The sequence below is a fragment of the Argopecten irradians genome, chromosome 3 (assembly GCF_041381155.1).
Source record: "Argopecten irradians isolate NY chromosome 3, Ai_NY, whole genome shotgun sequence".
Classification (NCBI taxonomy): Eukaryota; Metazoa; Mollusca; class Bivalvia; order Pectinida; family Pectinidae; genus Argopecten; species Argopecten irradians.
In genome coordinates this window covers 7,243,878-7,265,094 of record NC_091136.1, presented here as the reverse complement: position 1 = coordinate 7,265,094, position 21,217 = coordinate 7,243,878, and the positions used below count along the sequence as shown (strand labels likewise).

At 34.4% G+C, this 21,217-nt stretch overlaps 1 protein-coding gene and 1 long non-coding RNA gene across 2 annotated transcripts in view; one reads left to right on the top strand and one right to left on the bottom strand.

Annotated features, from left to right (window-relative positions):
- LOC138317448 (uncharacterized) overlaps positions 1-18,828 on the top strand; it is a 26,368-nt gene extending 7,540 nt beyond the window's left edge. The window contains exons 2-3 of the long non-coding RNA XR_011207763.1: positions 18,406-18,470; positions 18,615-18,828. This is a non-coding gene — a long non-coding RNA (uncharacterized lncRNA). The remainder of the gene's footprint in view (positions 1-18,405; positions 18,471-18,614) is intronic.
- Positions 8,042-21,129, bottom strand: LOC138317445 (stabilizer of axonemal microtubules 1-like). Its single transcript, XM_069259120.1, has 7 exons — positions 20,815-21,129; positions 16,789-17,041; positions 16,155-16,377; positions 15,231-15,365; positions 13,274-13,505; positions 12,637-12,775; positions 8,042-11,833 (listed from the first exon to the last, which is right to left on the bottom strand). The coding sequence occupies exons 1-7, from the start codon at positions 20,883-20,885 to the stop codon at positions 11,408-11,410; spliced, it is 1,479 nt and encodes a 492-aa protein (XP_069115221.1). The 5' UTR covers positions 20,886-21,129; the 3' UTR covers positions 8,042-11,407.
- Between the last annotated feature and the right edge of the window lie 88 nt (positions 21,130-21,217).

Sequence of the window (21,217 nt, the reverse complement as noted above, 5' to 3'; positions counted from 1 at the left end):
AAAAAGAAAAGTATGTGACCGAGATCGATGATTTGTGAATATTTGCGATAAGAATGGTTTTGAATATTTTGAACATTTCTAAAAGGATGCATGACCGAATAGTCGAACACAGTGGTTTCTTTTTAAACATGTGTTTCTGGATCGTGCGTTTGTTTCTTTAATTAACGTCCTATTAACAGCCAGGGCCATGTAAGGACGGCCTCCAATGCATGAGGTGTATAGTGTGTATGAAGTGCAGGGCGTGTGTTTTTGGAGACTGCGGTATACTCGTGATGTGTCTTCTCGTAAAGTGGAACTCTTGCCCCTTTTATAGTGCTATACCATAGAAGTATGCCGTCGGAGACACCAAGCAATACACTTCACTCAGTCACATTGTACTGACAACGGGCCAACCAGTCGTCCCCCTCCTCGTTTGCTGAGCGCTAAACAGGAGCGCAATTCAAGCTACGTTCTCAGTCTCTTAATACACCGTAACGGTATAGTATATGATGTATAATAATTGTGTGCTAATGTTTGTGTTTTATTGTATACAATCACTCTCCTGTACATGTTTAAATTATTCAATATGTATTAAAATTGTACTTTGTGTCTTATAAGCCGCAAGGCTTACGGAAATAAACAAATTGAGTTACCACTTTTATAGACTTTGGTGTGTCTCGGCCAGGGGAGATACCCCAGAGCCTATTTCACATGGACAAGCGCTCAACAGAATGCCAAAAATGAGGTGGTGTCAAGGGAGATGTTGGAAAGAACATAGTTAATAAGGAAGAAGAGAAGACAAAATCCTAAATTTAGTCGCCTTTTACGATTATGCATTAGGGGCAGCAGGTACAATTATAACGCCTTACCTGCAGCGCATATTTGCGCTCTATCTTGTTTCTCTGTAGACATTTTCTTCATTTAATCCCACCCCTGAACTTTAAAGTTACGAGGTTTTTTTTAAATACTATCATTTGTGCAGTAACTTGAAATGCAAATAATTATCTTTCAGGAAAATGTTATTTTAATGCAGTCGTAGCTTATGCAATCACAAACAGCAAGCACAAAAATACAAATATGCAATATGTTCGCAGATAACGAAAGTTGAACGTAAATATACCGAAATCTGCCTTTATAATGTCCCTATTATCATGATAATCTTTTGTACAAGTCACGCAGGGCACAGGATTCAAATCCTTTGTTACAGGCAGTGATCGCCTATTTAAAACGCTCTAGTGATCCCGACACCCTCCAGTCTCCCAAAATATACCGACATTCACACAAACACATTCCATATCAGCAGACCGTCCTTAAATGACCCTAGCTGTTAATAGGACTAAATGAAATAAATAGCGAACCAACCCGACACAGTGTTTGTTTGTAACCTGCTGGGTATAATATTCGTGTAGAATAGGAACTACGAACCACGTTATATCGAGGTTCTTAGATACATTTTTAGTATTGAGATAGAGGTTGTTCTTAGATCATGTATTTCAAAACATGAATGCCAATGTTCTTAGATATAATATTACCAGGAAGGTCAAGTTTCTTATCCATGTATTAATACAGGCTGATGTTCTTGAATTTAATATTAACAATGCTGTCAAGTTTCTTAGATCCTGTATTAACACAAAAATCGAGGTTCATAGATCCTAAATTTTCATGAAGGCCACGTGTACTGATCTGCGATAATATACCAACATGCAGTCAAATGTTCTTAGAACATGCATTAACTCAAAAGGTCAAGGTCCATGAATCCTAATTGTTCATGAATGTCAAGGTTCCTAAGAGACCAAGCTTCTTGTTAGTTCCTGTATTAACTTGGAGGTCAAGGTTCTCAAATAATACATTAAGATTAACATTGAGCCATTTTCTTGGATTCTCAATAAGCATAGGGTTGGTTTTTTTCGGTCCAGAACTTATACAAATCCATGTGTATTTTGTTTCTGTGTAATAAATATCTCGCCATCAATGTTTAGGGAAGCTATCACGTTTGTAGACTATGGTGTGTCTCGGCCCAAGGACAGAAGCCATAGACGTTAGGAACATGAATGTCAGTTAGAAGGAAAAAGAAAGATTCTATATTTAGTCGCCTTTTACAATCACTCATCTGAAGCATTGAGTGCCGTAAAGCAGAAATTTCGCCAATATTTTCTGAAGCTAGTTATAGACTTTGGTGTGTCTCGGCCTTGGGACAGAACCTATAGCCTACCTCACATGGGCGAGTGCTCAACCGATGTCCAAAAGTGAGGCGTTTTCAAGGGAGACGTTCGGAAGAAGAAAGTTAATAAGGAAGAAAAGCAACGATAACATCCTAAATTTAGTCGCCTTTTACGATCGTACAATAGGGGTAACAGGTACCATTCTAATGCTTTTCTTGCAGGGCATAAACCAAACAAATAGACAGAGTATAAAACCCATAGACTTCCTCATATGGGTAGGGTTCAACTCAAAAGTGGTGCGGTGTAAGAAATCTGAAAATTAGTTACACTTCATACCAATATGGACCCACCAGAATGCTTATTGATAATTTTAGACGAATTAGGGGTCTAGCCTAAAAATCGGTAAAATCCTTATTCTAGCTGAACTATACACCAGAAGGGTGGAACAAACATTCTACCCTACGTAGTGTTAGTGGCTAAAAACTCATTTCTAGTAAGTCTTCATAAAAACGATTATTTATCGTTGGAAAGAGCGGTATGTTTCCTTGAAATATACAAAGTTCCGTCACTTACACGATAGCAGTCCCGTTTCAACAAAACTAACAAAAAATGTCCTTAATCGGGCTGTGGAAATCAATCACAGATGGAGGGCTTAAGAGTGGTTACATGTAGTCTCATTCATCCTGACTCTTGTTGGCTTCGTATGCCACGCCAGACAAAGTGCGCAGTATCAAGCGTCTGCTTAAACGAGACAAGAGAGTGGTGTAACAAAATTTGGTATGTAAAACATTAAAGTGTTCTACAAGGAGACGTTATCTGGCCCTTTAATTTGTGTTCATTTTTATGACACGACAAAATATGAACACAAATTTAAGGGCCAAAGAACGTCTCCTTGTAGAACACTTAAGAATATTTTAAATACCAACTGGTAATACAGCTTGAGTTTATAAAACTGATTGTGTTCGTTATTAGAATAAGCAAAAATGATTCTTTTCAAACAAACCTTGACCAAGCCTATGGAGGCCTGTATTATCTGTCCGCCAACATTTTAAATTGCAATAAATGATCCAAGCAATTGTTTTTCTAGAACGAAAACATAAAAAAATGTTGGATTTGTTTTATTTTTTTATTTATAATGTGCAATACACATGAACTGTTACTTAAAATTGGCATTTAATTATAACTATTATATCTCGGGTGAAACATACTCTGCGCCAGAATTTTAATATCCGTCGTCCCAAAAAACATCATAATTAAAGAAGTGGAATCTAACCTTAGCCTGGGGGATTTTCATTACAATGGAAAATATGAATCGTTGTCACGAAACACCATTTAACTGAAGTATGTATAGGATCCAAAATTTAGTAACCTTTGATTAACATATTTCCTTTTCTCTTTTACATGCTCTTTATATTTTTGTTTTACATTACATTTTTCAATAATTGTATGGATATCAGGCAAATATTTCATTACTCTGTCGACATTGTATATGTTTATGAATAATAGTTCGCAGTAAGATAAAAAGTCAATGGAACCTCTGAACATCAAACTATACTTAAACAGGTTGAATAGATACTATTATGAGAGTCGTAGAAGTCTAAACTAAACATTGCCTACAAAATAAAATCAGAAATTGCGCTGTAATGAATCTGCTGATGTTTCTGTAGAGAGACAATTTTGACGACGAAACAATGTAAATTCAACCACTCTCTCCTCTTCACCATCGCTATTTTTTTTTTTTTTTTTTTTTTTTGTGTTTTCTTAATTCATTTCTCAGTGAGTTATCGTACATGGAAAGTTCGTGGTCCGGTCAGGGTCACAGCTGCCATGGTCTGTTTGTTACAATACATAAGGATACTTGTCTATTGTGGCTATTTAAAGGGTACAATGTAGAAATTCTACACATTTCTACCTCCACCATCGTTATAAATGCACGTAATGCATCGTACATACTGTGCACAATGTGCGTCGATTTTAATTGGTCAATCGAAATAACACTATTCTTATTGTATCTCTAATTAAAAACATATCTTCTCTGAAATAGCATATCTCAGTCCTCCAAAATACATTCAAAGAGGATAATATCTGCTACAACTTATAATTACTTGCCATTTGTCTAATTAATGTAAAAGCGACCATACTAGTCATCAACAACGCCATACATGAACATATATATATATACTGTATGGGTCTATATCAACATACATAAAATCTGACGCGAACAGTAATCGTACGTGGACCTGGTATATAATATATAAACAAGGATTATCTTACATACATATAGTGGTGTATCTTCACAAAACGTGATCTATTCTACTGCTTAGAGAGTTATTTGCATGTGTCAAAATGTCAGACAGTTGTCAGACAAGAACGTGAATCGGAATGTGTAGAAATGTAGTGGTGTTAACCAGGTCTGGTTTAGTGAAACATTAATAGATGCAAGACATGAATAGCTGATCGTGAAAAGAGCACTGGCGATATATAAAATAATAGTATACTCGTACACTTGTACCTGGTAGTACCCTTTTTAATAGAAAAACAAAAACAATAGCAACTCTCGCTGGATCGACTGCTTTATGACAATGAAAAAGGTTCACAGCGATGGTGTACATGCACATGGCTAAAGAGAAAGAAAAAAATATAGAACAGTTTTCACTAAATCAACGTATACGTTCTTATATAGACGTGATTGATTTCATCGAATATCTATTGAAAACAATTTACATGTTGCACCATTTGTGTTATTTTCTAAAGAGTTCTCCAGAATGATGAATGGTGTTAGGTGTAAAATATCAAATGTAAATTTCACTTGTTGGAGGGTTCGATATACAATAACACTATTCACGTGATCCCTCGTACGATTGACTGTTGATGACAACCTACATTACCCGGGAAATAACGTGATGTAATACACGTATTAATCACGGTTTTTACAAGTTGGGCGTCGTCATTTGACATTTGATATATATTAATAGAAGTCACCACTCACACCCTTTAAATGTCTTATTAAAATGAAACTGATGTGTATAAAAGATGAATTGCGTGTGTGTATGGATATCACATCCTGAATGGCTTTTGATATTTGTGTATGTTATACAAGGTATGAATGATTTGGGTTTTTTTATACGGAGGATCGGAAAATGTAGTGAAGCCTGAGACATTTCCGAGTATTTATACAATAAATTGACTCAGCCGTAAAATAAGCCGTAATTCATACAATATTTGAGGATGGAGTTTATGTACTTAATTATCATAAACTGTCGGCCATTTTGAAAAGTATCAGATATTCAGCTGAATTATATATGAAGATTGAATTTAGTATATCTACTATTATCATGTTTCACAAAACTTATAGATAGTCAAATCAAATCGCTATAGTCGTAACAATACATCAAATATATCATCCGAAACCAGTGGCTTTACGTGGGAAATTTGGGCACCAGAATAACTCTCATAACCTGTAATATCTGTCATCGTCACTTATACTTTACTGGACCTGATATGGCGTTTACCGAGTTCATGATATTGTCGTCAAATCTGCCACAGAAGACTCTAAGGAAACCACGGTTGCCTCCCTTGTTTTTTCTTCTTATTTTTTTCCATACATGCTCGCGGCATAGGTAGTGTATGCAGTGTACATTGTATACGTTTAAGATTAACGTATTGAGCAAGTTTTTCATAGAACAGTTTTGACATAGAACATACATGATTGAATGATTTTTGTTGATGTTGTTGTTATTGTTTTTTTTACGCTGGATGATAATTGGAATTACATGTACTAAAATTATAGCAAACACAAACAAAGCATTACAAAAAGTAGTTTTGCATACATAAAAATTGAAACTGATTTTAAAGTCTAATATCAGAAAAAATAAAAGCCAAAGAAGGTTACCTTGAAGTACCCCATCTATTCCAATAAAGCCACACTGCTTATCAAAAATATATATTGTTTTCCGATAAATCAAAGTGCATCTAAATAAAATGGGTCGTATAACATAATTACTATGAAGTTACTTTGATTTCGATTTCTGTGGTCAAAAGTTCAAATTAGAATGATGCCTTTCCATGCAGTACGTGTGGTTATCTTATAACTTTCATAAAACACGTATGTACTCACATTTACAGCAGTAAATAATGTAATTTTGGTTAGTTAAAAGCCCACTATCTTTCCGAAACGGCTTTTATTTTTTTTAATTGAAATGTAAAACGAGATTGATAAATTTGTAGAGTTGCAAAAGTTATTAGCTTACCGCTGATACTATACCTGTAATCACCTTCTAAACAATTAGATTTAAATAAATTGAATTTTAATTTTCATAACGCGGGTCGTATTATGTTTCCCGCCGTCGTCCTAATTACCGAGCGGTAGCTAGTTGACTATCACTGTGACAGACGGCAAAACAGAGAAAGGTAGCTTCACTGTTACATAGATTTCGGAGGAAATCTTGCATTTGTTTGGTATTGTAACCTCATCTTAGGCCATCAATTTATATTTCCTGATGTTATGAACGTTTTTTTAGAAACTTATGTTTTTGTTTCGGAAAGGTAATGGGCCTTTAAATCTTGAATAAATACCTAGAAATCAATAGTCCTGATTGTTTGGATCTACGCATTTACAGAGTAGTATATTGCTTTGTCTCTTGCAAAGCAGAATAGCACCACAGACCCACAGTGGGCATCCAAAAAAAACCCAGTGGAGCGTTGTACTTGCTGCCCCTATTGTATGACGTAAAAAGCGAGTAAAATTTAGGATATTATTCTTTCTCTTCTTACTATACGCTTCCAAAACGTCTCGCTTCTGACCTTCTGTTCCAAGCGCTAGGTCGTGTGGGGGCCCTGCAGGTAGGGCTTTACAGAAGTACTCCGGATCCCTTGAGAGAAGTGACTATCATCCATAATTTGGTGTTACTTCGTCGGAATCGTTCTCTTGATAACTCCTCTGTTCCTCGTTTGTCATGCAGGTAGGGCTTTAGCATTGTACTAGCTGTCCCTACATTGCATGATCATAAAAGGCGACTAAGTTAAGGATATCATCTTTTCTCTTCTTTCTAATTAACTTTGTTCTTCCTAGCGTCTCCCTTGACCCGCCTCACTTTTGGCTTTCTGTGGAGCGCTCGCCCCTGTGAGGGAGGCTCTGGATTTTGTTCCCTGGCCGAGACACTCCAAAGTCAATAAAAGTGGTAGTTTCTGCTGCTTGGTGCTCAGTATAGCGGGAGTGGGACGACTGGTTCGCCCATTGTAGGTATAATGTGACCGGGTGGGGTGTGTTGCTTAGTGTCTTCGGCGGTATGCATCCGCGATATAGCACTATAAATAAGGCAAGAGATCCATACATACCTACGGGTGTATTACTGGCTGGTCTAGGGCAATACACTCATGTCGCCTGAGGCTGTCCCATACAAGAAAGCCTCGTGACGTCACGGCGTCAACAAATTTCTATTTCCTCGGTAAAATTTTTAAAAAATCATAAAATTGACTGGTTTTACTATAAAAGATGTTAACATCGGAATTTTGGTTGAAAATATCACATAACTTTTCATGTATGGAAAATTGATTTTAGTTGTGGATTTCTTCGAATTAATTTCAAAATGTCGGGATATTATTAGTCGTAAAATTGCAATAAAACGTGGAGGTGTGAAAGAAAAGTACTCTTTCATAAATGGATATGAAGGATAGGGATATTCTACCCTCGGGATTACAAAATGTTGGAAAACCCTCGGCAAGCCTCGGGTTTTACAACATTTTGTGACCCTCGGGTAGAATATTCTTGCATGACCCTGTCTATATTGATAGGATATTAATAATAGACCAAACCAAACCAAGCTATAAATAGTACAGATGTTGCTAAAAATAGCCGTGTCAAAAATGCAAATGTCGTGAAATAGTTAACAACAAGGCTATACAGTAACATGCTTTTACTCAATATAGAACGCTGATAGTGACAGTTGTAGTCTACCATTACACACCAGTACAGGTTATAGTATAATACATCTGATAACTAGCATGACCAGGTGTAAACTATGCCGGTAATGGTCACCGATGTCACATATCACTTTTGGTACAAGTTCCCTCTCAAAAGGTAAATCCCAACTCCTTAGCATAAAGATACGACGACATTTACAATTATGATTTCTAAATGTAGGTAACTTTCAATCTGCAATATGAATCAATCCGTTTTCAAAAATTCGAAAAATTACCACGTAAAGAATGCTTTAAAATTATAAAAAATACACCGTAAAATTCATCTCAATTATTCTAAATGGTAATTTTTTTCCTGATCCCTCGAAATACCAAAATTACCAACTTATACAGCGTCCTCACAACAATATCACAGCACAAGAATTTATTTGATGTCAAACTGAAAATATTGAACAAAAAATAAAGCAATTATTTGTGCTTAAACAATTTTTATTTTAATTGATTAACAGAAGTTAGGAAGTTAAAGATTTATATCACAGAAAATTCACATCACAGACTTCCAACAAAGCGTAGACATATAAATGCATCACAACTTTTCTAGCAGGGTCTTATTTAACCACATTTATTTAGCTGGAGTAAAAGATAATAGAAAAAAATATAACTGGAAGAAGAAAAAAATATGACACAAAATATATATGAAATTCACAGATAAAATATGATGTACTACAATAGTACTTTGTGCTTTAATTAGGTTTGGCCACAATATATATAGTGACTTCATAATAAAAATATTTCATAATAATGTAATAATAGTAATCTTGTGACTTTCTGCACTGTACATTTGTTTTAATAGTGGTATATATGAATATAAATGTGCAATCTGGTAGCATATCATTTTGAATTATCTCCCCTTCAACATATGTGCTCAGTTCTATATCATTTATAATACACATTTTATATGTAAAACAGATATAAAACATGTTTCATTTATATGGTGAATTGATAGCAATACACAAATAATACAAAAATGAATGAAGGAATCATTTCATTGAATGATCAGCGCACTCATATATTTAAAAGTGCATTCAAATTATTTCCTTTCGGTAATTAAGCCAAACACATGCTTTGTAACCTTCTAAGTGACCACTGTGGTCAGTGATTAATATATTAAGTTTATGTACATACAGAAAACAAAATAAGAGAAATTATGTATTTCAAAACATGGATAATGAAAGACACAGTGTATATGTAATATTATACAACATATATATATAATTAAAACAAGAATGAAAAATCATGCCATATAATACATTCCCTTCAGTTATTGAAATCAAGGTAATTGAACATATTTTTTTTTTTAAATTTTGGAGGAGAAGTTCACCATACTGATACTAACAACTTAAACTTAACTGAGTACTAAAGAAACCACAAATAAAAATAGTCCTACAAATTGTAAACAAGATAGCATTATTTGTATGTGGTACAATAGTCCTACCAGCTTTTGATGTGGGGATTTTGATTTGAAAAGAGTAAAAAAAAACTTATACATAGAGCACTGGCTAAATCTAATGCTTGACACTAATTTGAAAAGAAAAAATAAAATAAATAAAATTGAAGGATAAACAAAATACTGGTAATCACAACCTTGTAAAATTCAACAAGTTTGGTTTTAAAATAACAACTTAACATTTTCCCTCGATTTATTTTTATCAGTAACAATATTTAACAATGACTTCAAAAAATGTGATATGAAAAAAATGCAATCTTAATTATATAATGATTTTTTTTACAAAATTCACTGGTTATAATTAAAAGGCCAATTATGTGATAAATAGATAATCTACGTGTTGGCCGTATATATCACATGTACCAGTAAACTCAAATATCTTCGAATTTACACTGAAGACTCACAAATCACTATAGAGAATGCTATATGAAGTTGTTTGGAAGAATAATGGAGAGTTATACCCCCTTGTTTACTTGCTATATGTCTTTAAATTATATTTATGAAGTTATTCTCACAACTGAATATAAAACCATATTACAAAGCAAACAACTATAGATATTAAAATTTTCTTTACCACCTTAATTTCATCAAGAGCATGGCTTGTGCACTTTAAGCAGTATTTTTGTACTAGAACAACTTTTTTGGGAAAAGGGAAAGGAAAGAACATACATAATGTACGAAAAAAAAAAAATGCCCTAACCTTATACATATGTATATGATCAGTACATGTCTGTTGAGTTACAAAACCAATACAATTAACGGCATAGAAAACAAAGTTAAACATTCCATACCCCATAATCTACCAAAATACCGGACATAATGCCATTTCCATTATTCTATCAAACATATATATTTCACATGAATTAGAATTAATTTGAGCAACAATTAGTAGATTAGATTTTTCTAGCTTTTAAAACTATAAAGTGTAAATTGCACAAAATATATAAAATACTGACTTAAACTTCACCTAGTAGCTTACTGTTTGTTTTAAACTTAACTGGCAAATTAACTATGTACAGGACTATTTCTAACATTCAATAACAAATCACCATAGTTTTACATGTAAACATCTTTCTGGAATAGCATAAAGCACATGTAACTACGACAAAGCTAGCTTCAATAACATTTTTGTTTGGCAGCTTGACCTATTTGAATGGAATACTATGACAAAGGGCATATGTAGTCGAATAAAGCAAACACTATACATATTTAGATGATATTTAGAGGTATTCATATGCCAGGTTAAAACAAGAATTTTTGTAGCACATTCTCAAACTTAAAACCTGCAATTCAACAGTATTTGTATATTAATCTTTCAACATGCTATACTTACTCATTATGTTTGGTTATAACATGCAATCAAATACTTTGGTATAGAAAATCCTTGGGAAGTTTTCGAATCTCATCAACAATATTCAACAAACCGTTCAATTAATAGTCATATCTCTGCAGAAATGTCTTTGCCTTATTAATTTGTTTGATAAGAAATGTCTTAAAATGATATATAGTCACCTTGAGTTAAAATAGAAATCTGCATGAATGCATGGTTATTGTCAACTGTCCATATCAAGGAGCAAAGTATAATTACCACCTACAGGACTTCACCTATGGCTAGGTTTTGTCATACCAGCATCCTAGCTGGTACATAATAGTGCTTTGCATACAAGTTTAGTCTATATTGAGACCAGAGTTAGTTCCCTTTGCTTCACTCCATCAGTACAGTCTGATGGAATTAATCGAAGGGAAATAACTCTGGTAGATCAGAATATTTTCTGATCCTCAGGCAAAAGACTTAATTTGGTGGTAATTAATGTGGCCATCAATTACAATGTTTGTATCCTTAATGGGAGGCTATTGCCTTGGCCCGCTGTTGTTTCAGTATTTCCTGCTTAGCCAGAAAAATCTGGGCACGGCACGGTTTAACGACTGGCTTCTGGAAAGTGCCTCTATAAACAGTATCAAAGTCAATCTCTCCTTCCTGATTAATTGCCTTATGTTCCGGACGGAAGTCCTTGGTTTCCACAAAGCCCTTAGGAACAAAGGAATCCTTGGTAACACTGACGCCGCCAAATTTGGCGACAGGTTGAACATTCCGGTTCTCATGGAAGTCTCCGTATCGGACACGCCTTTGTGGTCCCCAATTTTTCATGAACTCCTTGTTAGTGGTCTGGTCTTCAAACTTGTGACTGCTTGTGACATAGTTTGTACTGGGGGCAGACGCATGCCTGACATAATTGTTTGAGATGTCGATTGGAACAAAATCTTTCTGTAATTTACAAAAAACAAAAAAATCAATGTTATAAGCATTTACTGAACGCAATCATTAACCATGCAAATCAATTGTCTTTCTTTTCTGCAATTTTGTGTTTGCTTTTTTTTAGGTACAGTGTATATAGAAATATTTAATTTTCCTTTGATATAAACAGTTACCAAAAGCCATTTTTAATTGTATCATGCAACATGACTACAAAATGTTACCATATATCGATCTGCATACCTCTCTTAATTTTTACAATGTACCCAATGGAAATCGAAACTTCATATTCAATTTGCCTATATGGAGTATAATCCAACAACCTGTATAATCTGACCCCTGTGTTCTCAGACATCCAGTATAACCTGATCCCTGTGTTCTCAGACACCCTGTATAATCTGACCCTGTGTACTCAAACACCCTGTATAATCTGACCCCTGTGTTATCAAACATCCAGTATAACCTGATCCCTGTGTTCTCAGACACCCTGTATAATCTGACCCTGTGTACTCAGACACCCTGTATAATCTGACCCCTGTGTTCTCAGACATCCAGTATAACCTAATCCCTGTGTTCTCAAACATCCAGTATAATCTGACCCCTATGCACTCAGACACCATGTATAATCTGACCCCTGTGTTTTCAAACACCCAGTGTAATCTGAGCCTGTATACTCACATAAAGTATATAACCTGACTCTTGTGTACTCAGACATCCAGTATAATCTGACCCCTGTGTACTCAAACATCCAGTTAATAATCTGACCCATATGTACTCAGACACTTGTTTTCTATATTATGTGTATGTATTTATACCTTGTGTGAAGTTTCTGTAGTAAATTTCACAGTTGGTGGGACATATTCATCCGATGCAAATTTACATGGTTTTACCATTGGGTTCTGGACAACATCATGGCCCTTGTAGATGGCCCGCTGTTCTGTGTCAAATGCCCTCCTAGGAAACAAAGTGTTTTTATTAGTATTAATAGTCTTTACCGACACCTGGATGGAAACATATTAACTAGTGCAATATATATAGTTATCAGAAATTCAAAAGATCTCAAATTTTCAATAAACTATGTCTATTGAATCTATTTAGCAAATTGTTTATAAACATAGTTTTATACACAAATGCAAAGGCATATACATGAATGCTATCCAAATTTATGTACAATATATTTGTATGTACATACTTAGGCATATATGCCTGGATGATACATGTATCTACATTCGTAGGAATTAACACTTGACTCCCACCTCCATATAAAAGAATCATGGAATAAGAAGAAACTCGATAGGAATTAAGGTATGACATATGGTATAGATATGGTTATTAATTAATACATGTCCCATCCCCAACTACGTTCCATTTCACAGTAAAGAATTTAAAAATTGGAAACAGAATAAGTTTTTACTAATTGTACAAATTTCAAGTAATTATGATTGCACTCACTTGTTATCAAACCTCAGATCTATGGTGGAGGGTGGTGGACATGCTGGTCTCATGCGGGAAGGCATCCCATTAGTGTAGCCGGGAAAGTCACGCATTGACTGAGTCTGGTTCTGGAAGCGACCTAACTTTTTCGCTAAATCAATTTTCGGCTTTTGGAAGAAAGCGTCGGCTCTGTGAACGCCTTCAATTTTCTTATAGGTATCATTATGTGTTGTGTCCATGAAAAGCTCACCTAAAATAATAAAAGTGAATCAGTTGTTTAGTTAACATATTCAATGTGTATCCTCTCTGCATGCATCTGTAATCAAGATGTCTTAAATTATAGAATATGTTTATGATGATCAGAAATGTTATCCTACAATCAGTCAACTTTGTAAGTCAAAATATACATGTATCATGATTCTTGTATCTTTAAAAGATTATCATATATTTTTTTAATGTTTCTCAAACCATTGGGTTGCATATTGTTGGAATTGTTGATAATAACATAATTATACAGTAAGTATATTATGATAAAAACCATTCAAAAAATACTTTTTCATCATTTCTTTCATTTTTTGGATATATTTTTTAAAAGTTTATTTTAATATTTTTATATGCCTACTAGCCAGTATAACAATATATAATTAATTGGAATAATATATTATATTACCTGGTTTGTAATATGTATTTATAAGGCATGTGCAATTACATGAATATTCACCTTACAATTTCTATGAAAATAAGGTTGGTAATCATGAATTATCAAAAATATCATATCTGTCAAAATAACCAACTTAAATATATAGGTGATCTCACTTTACATAAAGCATATTTACCTGATACATGCAATGGTGTGTCAAAATATGAAAGTGGCATGCAAATGAAATGCTTGCTGATAACTTATAAAGTCTTAATGATGCGAGTACATTTAAAAGTCAATAAAAAAAAACCCAAATGTAAACAACTTTAGAGAGAGGTAAACACAACGGTCATATGACATAAAAAATATCCACAAATATTATGTGCAATCATGCATGCATTGGTGCAAAAGTCTCATGCCATATTTCTGCTAGCTCAGTGATTTGTGAATATGGCCAAATGTGGAATTTATCCTTTCAAAATGATGTTAAGATTAATTCTGTAGTTGGGAACAATCAACCAATTTTATACATCCTTATAGTCCATCATAAAAAAATCATATCATAAATTATCATCGGTTGATTAAGACAAAACGGTATGTATTATATTACAGATGGAGTCACTTTATGTTATAATATATTTTAAACATAATAGATTCATGACCCTGTGCTATTTGTGTTTTAAGCATGGCTAAATTACACATGGTGGATATAAAAACAGTATTAAAATCCTTACTACTATCCTAGTTGTCTTTGCTCTATTGACACAAATATGAGTAGCTGTAGATGATAAATTGTTAAATTCATAAAATATTCACACCTGTAAACAAATAGGTAATGAGTGTGGTTGTTATAATGAATGTTAAATGAGCAAAACTGAAGGAGATTTTATAGAATTAAAAAGGTTGCATGTACTGTAAATTATCTCCCAATTTAATCATTTAAATTTTAATCAGAATTTTCTTATTAAAAATTCACATAATTTGGAGTAAAAATTTTTGAATTTTAAATATTTATAGCTATAAACAATATTGATTCTCTACAAAAAGTATTTTATTGTAACCAACATTAACATGACATATGTCGGATTTCCTTACCATCACACATGCTGATATGATCCCATAACAACAATCATGATGAAACGAAAAAGAAAGAAAAAAAGTGACAAAAGGGGAGATAATTCTTCAAATGCTGTCAAGATATTTCTTCAGATTTTTCATATCAACCAAGCTTGAATTGATTACATTTGTCCAATAAAAACTTATCATTTATGCTAGATAAGCACATTTCCATGGATGACAATAGTGGATAGTTTCGGAAGAGCATAATATACATACCTTCCAGCTTGATGTTCGCCTCGTCGAGTCGGACCGCGTCGGGTCGCCTTTGGAACGCTCCTTTAAACTCTTCCTTCGTCTCACTTTTATTCTGATTTCTCTGCTTGGTTTTAGTGTTAGGAAACAGTATCGATCCTGGAATAATTCAATTGAAACATTTGACTAATTCAAACTCAAATACTATGTACATGAGTGTTAACCTAACATTGACAATTACCATCGGGACGCAGGACTTCACATTTTTAAATTTCATGAGTAATATACATTCTGTACAACTAAGTGTGAAAATACCAGTAAATTTCTTGTCATAGGCTTTACATCATTTATGCCTGCCTACATTGTATGTAATAATTACAGCATATGATTACTGAAGACAGATCACATATTCAATTTCTGCAGAGACTGGTGATAATTGGCTGATCAAAATTTAGAAAACATAAAATAAAAGTGAAAAATTGTAATCAGTTTCCTTTAATCATTTATATAACAGAACAATTTGTAGTTACTGATGTCATGAAGATTTATTAAAGATGCTCCACCGCTGACAAACATTATTTTTTCACTATCAAAAACCTGAGCAGACGATTTAGTATTTTTCATCAGTTAAAAAAGTTACTTACTTTAGACCATTACCACCATTGAAAAGTTTGAGCTTCTAATTTTACTTTAAGTTAAAAATATGAAAAATAATTAATTGCATCCCGAAAAAATTCTGTGGCACTATATCCTATATGGAATGAAGTACTGATTGCTCATGCACCAAAGGCAAAATAAATTAATTCAATTATTTTTTATGTTTATTAGACATATTTATTCACGATTAAACACCAATTATTGTTCAAGTGATGAATATCATTTATGCTTTGTTGGCAGTGGAGCATCTTTAAAATCAAAGTTAAATATTTACTGTACAGCAATTAATACCTGTGAAGCTTGGGAGTTCTCCAAATTGGATTGTCGGTTGTCGCACCCATTTCTTGAAATGATCTTTATTAGTTGTGTTGTCATCGAACCTCGCAGACGAAGTCACATAATTGCTGGATGGTTCCATGCCTCTGAATTCTTTGGGGAGTGGCTTCTGAATGAACTCCGCAGAATATGATGTCTTACCCTCCATTGGTACATCAAGGGACTCATAATTGTGTTCCTACAGTGAGATAGACATGTATTAGTTTGACTATATTTATATGTGGTTATATAATTGCAGGAAAAATAAAACAATTTTCCAATATAAGAAAAATATTATACCTGCCAATAAAACACTGACACTGGCATTATGCAGGGTGCAATCATAAGTGCCTGTTATTATTAAAAGCTGATAAAACTTTTATGACAGGTCACTAAAAGATCTGGACATTTTAAAAACAATTTAAAGGTTATTATTTTTGTAAAACTAACTTAATAAGACTCCAAGAATATGTTTTGCAATACTGTAAATATGAAAATTATACCATTATAATAGGTAATGTAGAGGATATAAACTGCTTCATCTTTCAAACAAAAATGGTCGTTAATGACATGCAGATAAATCCATATTCATAGACATTAGAAGACCCACCGGTACTATTGCTGGTGTACGCTCCTTGACCTTTGGGTCCTTGAAGTCATCACGCTGATTAGTATTAAATACCATGCTCATTGGCTTGTTTAGGACCTCATTCACTCCACCAGGGGAAGCAGGCGGTCTCTTGGAGGACCTGGGGCGGGGCTGCTTTGCAGCCTTGAAAGTTGATTGGTAGTCTGTTTCTGGAAATTGAACCCTTTTGATTCTTCCCTGTATGGGGTTTCTTGTATGCCTTCGTTTGCAATGGCTGTTAAAAAGTAGATTGAAAATTAAAATTGCTTACCAACCAATCAAGTATTGGCTTTAGCAAAGTGTCCATGTTTGTCATTTTCAATGCCATTCATACAAAAAAAAAAAATACATTGTATCTTATGTGTAACATAACTGGGTAATATTAGTTGATAAAATTGGATTATATAGAAGCCAGCTTATTTAAACATATTGGGTACTATAGGGCCGTTTTCGTTTATTCGGAACAACCGGTTCGACCGTTGGTTAAAGTAATTATTTCAAGTATAAATCCTGACGGACCTGCAGTTTTTGATACATGCCTGTGAGGTCTTTGCCAAGGCTCGTCTGAAAACAATGTAAAAGCATCAGGTCGGTCTTTAATTAATAAACGAACAACTACTGTAGGTCCAACCAGCCAAACCGTATAATCGAAAACGGCCTAGTTTAACATACCTGGTACCATTTTTCTCAGTTCATCAAACTTATGCAAAACACTTATACACATTGTTTGCACAGCTAAAAATGACAGCTTAGGATTTAATAAATATTTACACACATAAAAACCTGAAGTATTCAGTAGCTGGAGTGTCAAATATTTACTTTAAATGTTTTCAATATATAGATTAAATTTACAGAAAAGATTACAAGTCAAATGTTTGTCCCTATTTTATCATTGTTTAAATTGAAAAAAAGGCTAAAGCTTCAATGTCCATTAGACATTAATGGTCAGCTAAGTTCTGATGGAATTGTTCTGTATTTTATTTACCAGGGTATTTTAGTCAGGCTATCAGTCTTTTGTGAATATTGGTTTGTGCATATGTTAACTTATTGTAATATGGTATTTTGTTAGATAAAATATAAGTCATCAGGTGATAAAATTTACTTGAGAAACCTGAAGGTTGTGACAATTTGTATTCAATAAACAAGTTTGAATGGCACAAGTCTTAACCTGAAATTGGTAATTAATAACTAGCAATTATCTGAATAGAAGTTATAAATAGCTAAGTTAAATTACACTACTGCTATTATGCACTTTCAAAAAGCTTTCAAATATTTCTTTTCTTCATTTTTAAATGTTGTGAATGAGCTAGCTAGTACTTCAGTCTTCATTGAAACATTTTTATCTATTTCCCAGCACAGCATGCAGTTTAACTTGTACAAACATCTCAAGTGGGATCTGTTTGGTGTATGGCATTCTAAGCTAGGAACTTTGAATAGGTCAGATGTTAAGGATACATCAGCTCAAATAATCCTCTCTATACATAGTGTAGGTAAAATGATCTATTCTGTATATTGATATACAGTAAAGTTCATTTGTTTAGCTAATTAGGTAAGTTCAGAAGCTGAGATGGTTTACAGCAACATTCATCCTTGTTTCAGGAAAGGTACATCAGACATTGCGAAAGTTGAAAAAAAATGGCCGGACATTCGGACCAGCAAGGACTGTGAGTAAGCCGGACCGAAAAAGAATTTGCCGGACCGAACATTAATGTGAAGTTTTGAAGTAAACATAACTTCCTGCTATAAGTATCCAGGCAGCTGTTTTCATGATTATCTAATTTATCTTATGCAGTTTCCATATTTTACAGGTTCGGCACCTGCATAATACCTCAGAGACACCATTTCTACCAACTTCGAGTACTCAATAATTGCCGGACGGTCGGTCCGGACCGGATTTTAAAATAGACGGTGCAAGTCAAATTTTGCCGCACATGTCCGTCAGACCGCCAAATTTCATGATGTCTAGGTACATTTAATATTAATTATTGTTATTAAAACAATGATAAAAGTATGCAAATTTGGGTTGTATGAGTGTCGAGTCTTCATTCAGGGTGAATATGGTAGGAATACAAAAAAGACAAGCCAGATATATACTGGTACATGTATACAGCTGTTCTTAGTAAAATAAAAGTTCCATATGATGCCTGTTAAAGTCAGTAGCACATACAAGGTCACCCTGGGAAAGCCAGTTTCTAAATTCCACTACACTCCAATAAGGCTGATTAACGTGGCCCCATCACTGTAACCAACAATGATACCCGGTTCATATATATTATAGTGTTCGGAGGACATACATGGGTTGAAACACTGGTCTGGCCATGCCTTTCGCTATATATATATACCCTATCTAAAACATCTGGTTAAATCACTTGCAGTGATCAAAGGTACATGTATCTGATTCAAGTTCTGATTTTACTTTCATAATTTAAACTGAAGTGAATATAAAATGTACATACAAATTATGTACATCAGTCATGTAATGGACTTGATAGGGAATACCTTAACCTGATCGATTAACAGGTCTCTCAGACAGAAACATATCGATGCATGAATAACACTAATTGGTTCATTATACTGTATATATAAAATGTACACTGTACATGTAACAGTATTTAAAAACTGTATTCACTGTAATTAGCATCCATGCATTCTCAATACTCCAGGGGTATCGATCACTTACAATCTCTACACCCATGGACTATCTCATAGTAGCTGAAGTCAGCTCAGAGGGAAAATTCTGAACCAATCACAGGCCAGCAAAACATTCCTTTGAAGACTACAGAGAGAGCGACGTCCAACTTCAAAGCTGCACAGTCAACCACATGTAGTGTATGTTATATCGCTCCCTTGATGTGCATCAAAGGACAAATTAATACCTGTTCTGTTCTGTTGCCTCCAGTTTTACTATGAGATAGTCAAGGGGTTTAGAGATTGTAAGTGGTTGGAACCCCTGGAGTATCGAAGATGGCATCCAGGGTGCTTACAAATTATAACAAAGTGGGGGGGTGGGGGGTGGGGGGAGGGGGGAGGGGCGCTTGTTTGTAAGCAAAATATAAGCTGTGGGAAAAAAAAAACTTCTCAAATTAGTCAGCCATATTTAAATGCTTTCAATTTAATGGCACAATTTAATCTGTCAAAATCAAAACAGCGATGTATGTCTTCGGTTCTTTCCTTAGAAATGCATTTTTACACCATGATTCACATGTGAAAGACGATCTCGCAAATTCATATAATATAGGATACAATGCTGATGTTATAAACATCACACAGTTGTAAAACATAGGATGGGTGGGAGAGGGGGATGGGGCGTTTATGTAACTGCTATACCATCCACAGAAGAGGAGAGGGATGCTTATAGGGGATGGGGCGCTAATTATGGCGAAAATGGTATAGCAAATTATTTAACAGAAACGTCTAAGACCACTTCAAATACAAGTATTCAAGGCTTCCCTTGGAGAGAGAACCTGTGTTGGCCTGTGTGCGGGGACCAGAAAGGGGGAGTTGTGCAGCGCTAGAAGGTTTTTGTTGTATATAGTACATATGAGTTCATAGTGATATGGTCACAAGCTTCTAGCTTCGTGTTAGGGGGAATCTCCCCTTAGCTCAATTGGTAGAGCAGTGGACCAGCAAGTTTGTCCAGGGTCGTGGGTTGCAAGGTGCTGGCAGCACGCTTCAATGTACCATCACCTGTTATAAGATGTACAAAATGTACTTGTACATAGATCTATATTAGTGCACCTTAATTTTGCTTTTTATTTTTGAGGAAAATGCTATACAAAATCATCCTTTATATACTTTATTGCACCAAACATCCAAAATCACTCCCCCACCTCCTTTCCTCATACTTGTATATAAATTATATGGACTACATGTAGCTAGCTAGCATACAAATTATTATTGATATAATTCGATTTGATTTCACTACACAACAAATCAACACTTTATGTACAAATACAGCTATATAATGGCTATATGGTATAATATAATTTTCAAACTTCTGTTACTTACCCACAGTCACAAAGGTCAGTAACAGAGGCATCATCGGGGAAATGTTCAGCTAAAATCTGTTGCACATCCATGGTAGTTAATTAATTGGCGCGTGCTAATTAGCTGTTACTTGGGCACTAATCTACGATGCTACTTCGGTGGTAAAAGATCTGCAACACTACATGCTTTCCATGAACAAATTTAAAAATCACGGTGTCTTATCGGTAAACAATCGACCGACATATGTACATAACACGGATTTCAGCGCACAGATGCAAACTCGTAACCACCGGCGAAAAGTCCTTAGCGACGTATATTAGTAACGGCTGTTCCTTTTAACTCCCTATGTCTATACGTAGGAATGGCCAATATATATATATGACTTTATAGAAGGTGTTTTACTAAGTCATTGAAATAAAAATAT

Bases quoted from the DNA above. Each gene is read 5' to 3' on its own strand.
- LOC138317445 (XM_069259120.1), bottom strand. From the start codon at position 20,885: ATGGATGTGCAACAGATTTTAGCTGAACATTTCCCCGATGATGCCTCT. The intron at 17,042-20,814 runs GTAAGTAACAGA...ACTTTTTAACAG, and splicing joins ACTGACCTTTGTGACTGTGG to CCATTGCAAACGAAGGCATA. The intron at 13,506-15,230 runs GTATGTATATTA...TTATTATTTTAG, and splicing joins GGCGAACATCAAGCTGGAAG to GTGAGCTTTTCATGGACACA.